The sequence below is a fragment of the Dunckerocampus dactyliophorus genome, chromosome 2 (assembly GCF_027744805.1).
Source record: "Dunckerocampus dactyliophorus isolate RoL2022-P2 chromosome 2, RoL_Ddac_1.1, whole genome shotgun sequence".
In the NCBI taxonomy this organism is placed as follows: Eukaryota; Metazoa; Chordata; class Actinopteri; order Syngnathiformes; family Syngnathidae; genus Dunckerocampus; species Dunckerocampus dactyliophorus.
Genome location: NC_072820.1, coordinates 44,066,290 through 44,076,369, shown reverse-complemented (window position 1 = coordinate 44,076,369; position 10,080 = coordinate 44,066,290). Strand labels below are relative to the sequence as shown.

Sequence of the window (10,080 nt, the reverse complement as noted above, 5' to 3'; positions counted from 1 at the left end):
CAGTGTTTAGTTCCATCCCTAGTACTAAAGTGTACTGTACTGTTTGGTTGACTAGGGTTATAGACAAGTCCAGTTTGATGTGACGGCTCCTTTGATTATTATGGAAGCATTCTGCTTTGGTTGCCATTTCACTAAGGGTGTCACAGCATCTCGTGTCACAAGATCTTGCATGATTTAAACGTGACGAGATTTCTCGTTAGGAAACAAACTGTCTCACGATAATAAATAAATAAATCACAGCTAAATGAAAATGAACTCAATGATTTTGCCGGTCTTCATATATTGCCATGTGCATGCATGTCTGTTTTCCTCGTCTCTCGCCTCCAAACAGTCAGGAAGAGAGTTCACTCTGTGCATGGGTTCAGCACGTACACGCCTCACGGAATAACGACAGACAGGAGTGAGAACTCTTGTCAGCCATACTGTCGCTTTGTCACTGTGAGGGAGACGGGGCCGTTGGCATACATACACGGTAAGAGTGAACCCTCATGAGGAGCAATGCAAGGTAACGTAGAAATTAGGAGGGAAAAAGATGCTTGCAAACCTCGTGTGGGAATATTAACGAACGAGCCAGTATGCTGAAATAATCTGAAAGTGGTAGCAACATAAAAGGCAACAAAAAAACATACCCACCCGACCCAGTTTTCCCATCTGGGAAAAAAAAAACTACACATCGAGATGCAGAGCCTCCATACTGACAGTAAACACGAAATGAGAAGTTTGGTCGGCAAAGTAAATACAAATAGAACATCGCAAAATGGTGTGCATTCACAGAAAGTCATCACAAAAGAAATGCTGCTCTTTAATACAATTGAAAAACCAGCGTTTCAAGAAATGCTGTAAACGTTCGACAGACAGTACAAACTGCCCGTGAAAAAATACATGTCACAAATGGCAATTCCGCAACTTTACAGAGTGAAAGATGACATTTTAAAAGAAAAAGTGCAAAATATCATAAGAGTGGTTTATTTGGCCTCGAAAAATGTCGACAATAATATTGCTTAGCGTCAATTTGTGGAACAATAAACACACCTGCATTGTTTTGTAATAAAAGTTTGTCCAGTCATATTTTTTTCATTGTACTTTTCTCAAAATTTATGTTAAAATCCCAATCCAGCGCCTCGTGACACGTCACACCTAACAAAAAAGTCTGAGATGGAAGCAGGACTTCAACCAGCAATCTCTATGACACATTAGAAGTGGCTGCTCTGGCCAGGTAATAATTCAACCGGAGGAACACCCGAGGCCTTGACAAGTTCACGCCTAATGAAGCCACTTACACACACACACACAGCTGTTAAAAGTGTTTACTGCCGCCAGCGAACCAACAGCCGCTCATTCATGCACACACAGTCAGTACAAGAACCAATCAATGGCTGTGTGTATGCATGTTTGTAGTTTGTATCACCGCCCTCTCGGCTCATGTGCTGCTGACCTGCTTGTGACCCTGACATTTATGTGAACTCTCAAACAAGTTCACTGTCCGTCTGTCTCACTCTCTCTCTCTCACACACACACACACACGCACACACACACACACACACACACACACACACACACGCGCGCGCGCTCATAAAAGTGCACAACAGAACAATTATTTTATTGAGGAAGGTGATTACAATTCTCCTATACTCTTTTCTCATGTGTAATAAACTTATTCTATGTAGTTTTAATGATTAAAGATGCCTTCATAATCTGTTTTTTTAATCTTTCTACTGTGGTGTGTTCATTTATCGAATTCTTTCAACGGACACACCGACTGTAGCAAAACAAAGATAAAAATGAACACTTTAAATGTTGACTTTTGACTATTTCATTGCACAAAAAGCACAAAAAACTGTCAAGAAGAGTCATTTTCAGATCAGGAATACATTTACCACAAATTCCCAATGTAACGTACATGGTGTGAAAAAGTGTTGGCCCCCTTCCTGATTTCCTTTTTTTTTGTTTGTTTGTTTCAGATCATCAAACTAATTTAAATATTAGTCAATGACAGCACAACTGAACACAAAATGCACTTTTTAAATGAAACTTTTTTATATTAAGGGAGGAAAAAATCCAAACCTACATGGCCCTGTGTGAAAAAATGATCACCCCAAGAGGGCAGCATCCAAGAGGTCACAAAAGACCCCACAACAACATCCAAAGAGCTGCAGGCCTCACTTGCTTCAGTTAAGTTCAGTTCACGACTCCACCGTAAGAAAGACACTGGGCGAAAAATGAGAGTTCCAAGATGAAAACCACTGCTGAACAAAAACAACATTAAGGCTCATCTCAATTTTGACAGAAAACATCTTGATGCTCCCCAAGACCTTTGGGAAAATACTCTGTGTATCCCATTGCATTTGGCGTTAAATTAACGCCTCATTTCAGAAAAAGAACATCATACCAACAGTAGGGATGTCCGATAACATCATCCCACCAATGTAACACTATAATGAAAGTCGATATAGCTCTTTATGCGCCGAAGTCGCAAAATTGCAACATTGCTGAATATGCTGCCACATGTAGTTAATAGTGTGGCGCTCAGGAGTGGGTGGGGAAGAGATAACTCTATTTTGCAAGAAGAGTAACAACTGAGCTCACAATAAACTTATCAACCTCCATAGAAATCGCGGGAGAGTCACGACTCCACATACCAGTATTACTCACGCTCTCATTCAAGAAACAGGTAGATGAACAGACAAGACACTCCAGCGAACAATGCAGAACAATAACCAACAACTATGTGAGCTCTAAACATGTAACCTAGCAGCCATTTACAACAACAATACAGCAACGCACACTAGGAAACAGGAAGTGCTCCCAGTGACGCTACAATATTTTACACCAGGAGATGGCAGACATCTGTAACTTCAATCTGAGCAACATTTGTGGGTGTGTGTCTATGCAAAGTTTTGCACATACACCGATGGTTTGCTGAACCGTGTTCAGGGTGGCAGGACGTGACGGGTTGTCAAAACACTGTTAAAGGTGAGGAGGGTAGCGGGACTGTAAAAAAAACCTCAGAAATAGCGGCAGGCAGACGTGGTAGTAGACTCCTCGGCCATGCTTTGCCATGCCCAATTGCAAGTATTTCTCAGATGTTTGGATGGATGATGGATGGATGGATGATCCTGTCCTTCCACAACAGGAGATATGTGTAACGTTATCGGTTGATATCGGAATCGGAAATTGAGAGTTGGAAAATAAGTTATTGGCAAAAAAGCCAACATCGGACATCCCTAACCAACAGTAAAATATGGTGGTGGTAGTGTGATGATCTGGGGCTGTTTTGCTGATTCAGGACCTGGAAGACTTGCTGTGATAAATGCAACCTGACGTGAATCCTATTGAGATGCTGTGGCATGACCTTAAAAAGGCGCTTCATGCTCGAAAACCCTCCACTGTGACTGAATTACAACAATTCTGCAAAGATAAGTGGGCCAAAATTCCTCCACAGCGCTGTAAGAGACTCATTGCAAGTTATCACAAACGCTTGATTGCAGTTGTTGCTGCTAAGGGTGGCCCAACCAGTTATTAGGTTTAGGGGACTTTTTCACACAGGGCCATGTAGGTATTTATAATACAAAGTTTCATTTAAAAACTGCATTTTGTGTTCATTTGATACCTGCACAACCTGAAGCTCCATCTTTGGCCCCTATTTTCATGCATTACTTCCTCTGTGAGTGGCTGTATAGCTCCGTGGGAGACACTCCTGGCTCCCTCATCCACCATCTGGCCCTCACAGTCTTTGCCAAGACAAATTCTGACCCTTGGACCTCTGCTCTTCTTACAATCTGGTTAAAATCCACTGGTGCAAAACATGGATAATTTGAGCTCTGTGGAAGTTGACTCACTGTGTTTGGTGGCACATAAATGCTGAATGAGCTCAACAACACCATACTGTCAGACATGCAAGCTGCTAACGGTACAGGAAGACGTCACCGCATTGAGGGGTGAATGAAGAAGGGTTGTGTGCCGTAGAATCTTGGATGTGAACCTCTGATCACTGAAGATGGGTCATGGATGGGTCTTCCAGCATGACAATGACATAAAACGTACGGACAGGGCAACAACGTAGTGTCTCACAAATAAGCACATTTAAGTCCTGGAGTGGACAATCTAGTTTCCTGACAGAAATCCTACTGAAAAATCTGTGGAGGGCGCGGAAACCTCAAGTTGCCAAGCGACAGCCTCCAAACCCTTTTCAGGATCTGTAAAGAGTAGTAGACCACAATCCCCCCTGAGATGTGTGCAACCCTGGTGACCAACTACAAGAAACATCTGACCTCTGTGCTTGCCAACAAGGCTTTTTTCACTCAGCAAAATGCCTTTTTTCTGGATTTTCTTTTCGGGTGCGGCACTGGGGGTGTGGCAGGTGGTGGAGTGACCATAGGCTATAATAGGTTGTTGCGACCCTAAATGCATGATTTCGTGGGATCTTGCCCAAAAACTGTGATGGAAGATTCACTTTGTTGAGAGAAAGTGAAAAATAACACTAAATAGTTGGCTCAGTGTCATTAAGTAACAAGAATAAGTAATCAACAGAACATGGTCTTTGAGAACTATACCATCATAGCACACAGAGATGACTATGACTACAAACATTTTGCAAAAAATGCCATGTTATGGCAGTGAGAACCTGGGAATGGCATGTGTTGTGGAAGTGGACAACACTATGGTTTGGAGGCTGGGCAAGAGTATGTGGTGGATGGCTACATTCGCTCGCTCTACTACTGGACTGCTGCGTGCTGGGGAGGACAGCACAGGCTCGGGGGCGGGGGTGACGCTGGGAACAACAACAACAACGGAGAGAGACTGGTGGCATGTGTGGCGAGGGAATTGTGGGGCTGTTTGGTTCTGACACTAAAGAAGATGACTTCAGTGGTTTTAGTTCCCAGAAGGAGGATGAGGACAGCGATGAATACTTTTCTGGTACACTATTGTTAAACTAGTCGTATTACATGCACTGTTATGGAAAAAAATGACTGCACAAGCAGATTCGCTGACTTTTTTTTTTACAGCATATGAACGCTGTTACAGGCTAAGCCTGGCTCTTTAAGAAGAAACGTACCAGTGTGAAAGATGCAAAGAGGCACAGTGTTTGAAGACTGATCACCCACTACAACACAGTCACCTACCAACTACTATTTTGACTGCAGAAATTTGGGCACCTGTTGCTCCACTGAGGCAACATCTAGTTCATCTCCCCTTCTGCTGCTCACATCCCTGGCATAAAACCTGCTTTTGTCCGTCATTATTTTGTTTACTTCCACCTCTGTTGTCTCATGCAACCCCGATTCCCGGGACTCTTCTTTGTCCTGGAGCCCTTCCTCCTGTCCAGGAGATAGTCTTCTCTTGCAAGGCATTCCGTTGCGCCGGTGATGGCTTTGATTCACTTGTTGCCCGGCTTGCTAGCGGCAGCCGTAAATCGTTTATTTTCAACAAAACAGGACTTCACACCAGCCAATTTTCAAGCCGAGGGTATCAGCAAGCTACTATACTGTACCTGTATAATCATGGTCAGGAAAAGCACCAAAATAGTCCAAAACTCCAACAACAGTGTGGACATATGCTCCGCTTCGAAGAGAAGTGGTGACTTTGCGGACTTATGAGCACCAGTTCAAAATCAACAAACATGCAGCTGGCATTCATTAAAGAATAAGCAACGTGAAAGGAAGTCCTTTTTAACATTGAAATTACGGTTGCCCTCAGGGATGTAGAAACATCTCACCACAACATTACGTATGTAACTGCTCCTGCATTTCATTAGCACATATTTTTTCCAACAAGCCCAAAATGAATCAAGGTCGCGAGTCAAGGAAAACAGCAGCAAGCACATAGTAATACAAATATGCTACATTTATATTTAAAAAGGGTTTGGTAACAAACACAGTTGCTTGTAATCTTGTGCTGCGTCAAATAATAAAATTGAAAGTGCACATTTTCTGCCAAAATTAAAAGAAAAAGGGAATTTAGCAAGAAAGATGAACAACCAAATATGAGTTACCAATGCACGGTTGGCTTTAATTAGCCTGTTCTGCACATTTCAAAACAGGATTACAAAGCTGTTACTGTCACTTCAAGTGGAGCTCAGTGTTGACATGACATTAAAGTCCGCAAATCTTGCCTGCAAAATGTGGAATGGTGTCGAATGGCTCACTGGGAACGGAGATTATTCTTCAGGTTTACAGGTTTTAGGTTTTCATCATAATGGCGTATCTGAGAGCTGTTATTTTGAAAGGCTACATCAAACTTAAATCATAGTTGGTGAGTGACAAATGGGGTGATGTACTATTGGTATGATATCAACTACAGTGGTGTGAAGAAGTGGTCGCCCCCTTCCTGATTTCTTTTTTTTGTGTGTTTGTCACACTTAAATGTTTCAGATCATCAACCAACTTTAAATATTACTCAATGACAACACAACTCAACATAAAATGCAGTTTTTAAGTGAAACTTTTTATTATTAGCAGAGAAATAAAATTAAATTCCTGTGTGAAAAAGTGATTGCCAGATGTAATGAGACACACACCTTCCAAAAGGTTAAAATTTTAGTATTTTAGAGTATTTTCCAAAAGGCCATAGGGATCATCAAGAAGTTTTGTGGCAAAATTGAGACGAGCCTTAATGTTCTTTTTGTTCAGCAGTCGTTTTGGTTTTGGAACTCTGCCATGCAGGCCGTTTTTGCCCAGTGTCTTTCTTATGCTGGAGTCATGAACTCTGACCTTAACTAAGGCAAGTGAGGCCTGCAGTTCTTTTGATGATGCTGTGAGGTCTTTTGTGACCTCTTGGATGAGTCTTCGCTGCGCTCTTGGGGTCATTTTGGTTGGCCGGCCATTCCTGGAGTTCACCACTGTTCCATGTTTTCACCATTTGTGGATAATGGCTCTCACTGTGGCTTGCTGGAGTCCCAAAGCTTTAGAAATGGCTTTATAGCCTTTTCCAGACTGATAGATCTCAATTACTTACTTTCTAATTTGTTCCTGAACTAGATCTCGGCAGGATGTCTAGCTTTTGAGGATCTTTTGGTCTACTTCACTTCGTCAGGCAGGTCCTATTTAAGTGATTACTTGTTTGAGAACAGGTGTGGCAGTAATCAGGCCTGGGTGTGGCTAGAGAAATTGAACTCAGATGTGATAAACTACAGTTATGTTTTAACAGGAGGGCAATCTCTTTTTCACACAGGGCCACGTACATTTGCATTTTTTCTCCCTTAATAATACAAAGTTTCATTTAAAAACTGCATTTTGTGTTGAGAGTTGTGTTGTCACTGACTATTTAAATGTGTTTGATGATCTGAAAAATGTAAGTTTGACAAAAAATAAACAAATCAGGAAGGGAGCAAACACTTTTTCACCGTATGTTCATTTACCATCCAGCTTTTAACATGCTAACCACGTAATCATATTCAGCAAAACATTAGATTTTAATTTTGAAAGCTGCTCAAAAAAAGCAACTAGCAACAAATGTAGCAACTTTTTGTGTTATTCAAGACATTTGGAGACTCTGTTTTCCAACTCTCAAGCATTAGCTTGTTGGCTTCCTCAGCCACAAGTGAACAATGGCAATTAAAGAGAGCAGAGAGGAGTGTGATTGGGCTTGAAAGTAATCGATGTGTGAAAACGGTCACTTTTATGGCAAATGTTTTTATGGTACACAGTGGCCATATACACAAAGACACACTGTACTGATATATTAGGTACTGAGACAATGAGCATGTTCACAATTTATAAATGAGTGTTTAAATACACACAATAACAATCAATTTCATTAAAGTTTGCATCTCCAAAGTGCTATATGTACAATCGTGGCCAAAAGTTTTGAGAATGACACAAGTATCGGTTTTGAGGGGGTGTTTTTAGATCTTTTTTGTCAGATGTTACCATGTTGTTCCCCAAGCCACTTCGTTATCACTTCTATCTTTGGAAATGGCATTGTTCATCAGTGAGCTGTTCTTGGATGGTTGGGAGAAGATGACTGCATGTGTTTGTTTGCAGGTAACCATGGTTAACAGAGAAAAAACAAAGATTTCAAGCACCACTCCTGTTTTTAAAGCTTCCAGTCTGTTATTCCGACTTATCAGGATGACAGAGTCATCTCCAGCCTTTGCCCTTGTCAACACTCTCATCTATGTTAACCAGAGAATCACTAACATGATGTCAGCTGGTCCTTTTCAGGCAGGGCTGAAATGCAGTAGACATGTTTTTTGGGGGAGATTAAGTTCATTTTCATGACAAAGAGGAACTTTGCAATTAATTGCCATTCGTCGTATCACTCTTCATGACATTCTGGAGTATATGCAAATTGTCATCACAAAAACTGAGAAGGTAGACTTTGTGAAAATTCATATTTGTGCCATTCTCAAAACTTATGGTCATGACTGCACTATAAATGCAGACAAACAAGGCCATTTGTTGATATATTTGTTGGCCAAGTTTGTATCCATTTATAGTAAAAAAAAAAAAAAATAATAAAAAAAAGACAGGTCCTTCGATGTTGCAAAAGTAAAAAGGTGAATTTGTAAACAATAGCAAACCCTGAAGATATATGGAGAGCTAGACAACAAGTCTTTAAGAAAAGATGCGATTAGATCAGCAATGACTAACATTGGAGAGTTTTCTCTTGAACACCTGAATGACTTCAGCAACAGCAAAACTAAAAATAAAAAAAAAGCCAGCTGTATTTTGCTTACGTGATCTGATGCATGTAATGATGGTAAAAGACGGAATAACCGTCCCAGTGGTGGTGTGTTAGGTTCCCGAAAACCTGTAAAAGCCAACATGTTCAGTGGCTTTAAGCAAACAGTAAGGTCATTGTCCCGCTGGAGCTGTAGCTTTAATCATTGCACATCCATAAATATACAAAAAAAAGCTCATTTGTCTTATTATCACAGCCATTAAAAATGATATGCAAATATTTTACTGTTCCAATACGCTGTTAATTTTTTTGTGCTCCGTATTATATTTACAGAGTATTCAGTCATGTACAGTATAAGACGATATGATGTTGCGTATGTTGTGGTAGGAGTCTGTTCCCTGCACACCTTGTAACATGTATTGCTGTGCCTTTGTGCGTCGTATGTACAGGTACAACCTCTCATCCGCTGTGTTCAATTCATGCACAGTTAGACCCAGAAGTATTTGGACAGTTGCTGAGTTTTTCTTATTCTGATGATTGACAGCCAACGGTCTTGATATATCGTCCGATCATTAAAAATATTATGTATACAAATATGTACATTTTCCCAATCCTATTAATCCCTTGAAAAGTTAGCTATTAAACAGCAGTAATTGATCTGAATGGTAAATGTCATATTTGGTGAGACCTCTTAAATTAAAGCTGAAAGTCTACACGTTTTTGAAGGGTCAACTTCAAACCCATTGTGGTGATAAACGCTCGGTGCCAATCCAAGTAGCTCTGGATGTAACTGCATTTGTATTTGTGTTTGATTGGTTGGAAATGTTGGTCTGTATGGGCCTTTCAGTGGCAGTTTCAGTGTGAGCTTGCGAGTGACACACATAACCTTAGGAAGACATGCCACTGACCAGGCTCCTCAGTTGTTTGACAACAGTCTCTATCAGCTTCTGTTTGTCTCTGTCATTCTTCCTGAACTGAGAGAAGATGTTGTTCTTCTTACTGGTGTCCTTCATCCTTGGGAGAGCAAGAGGCAGAGGCAGTTATTAAACAGTTTCATCTGCTGGGTATTACGGTGTGATGCAATGATTTTTTTATTTCTGTCTTTATCGATTATTATGCCTTGTTCAGCTTTAGGCTGTTTTTGGTGATAAATAAGACTTCACACAGGTGAACGTAGACTATAGAAATATGGTTAAAAAGCTGCACCTACCCTCTGTATACTCTGGCAGCACAACAGTGAGAGAGAAAAGACACATTATAGAAGATGATTTCATACAATCGCTCCTGCAGAGACTACCAATCTTGTAGACATGGTGAGATTACGAATTCCACGTGTGTTAATAATAAATGTTCACATAATAGAAGAACACTCGCAAATAGAATCAAAGAGGTATGGCAGGGTGCGTTACAGTCACACCTTCACTCTGTTATGGTTTTTCAAAAATATATTAATAAATC

The 10,080-nt window shown here is 40.8% G+C and overlaps 1 protein-coding gene across 5 annotated transcripts in view; it reads right to left on the bottom strand.

Annotated features, from left to right (window-relative positions):
• The window catches only part of exoc6 (exocyst complex component 6), a 114,140-nt gene that overhangs the window by 44,804 nt on the left and 59,256 nt on the right, over window positions 1-10,080 (bottom strand). For 3 of the 5 annotated variants that reach the window (XM_054756091.1, XM_054756098.1, XM_054756114.1), the window contains one exon: window positions 9,531-9,636. In XM_054756091.1, coding sequence (XP_054612066.1) covers window positions 9,531-9,636 — 106 coding nt within the window. Of the gene's footprint in view, window positions 1-5,984; window positions 9,637-10,080 lie in introns of those variants that run through there. The other 2 variants (XM_054756107.1, XM_054756122.1) reach the window with 1 other exon arrangement.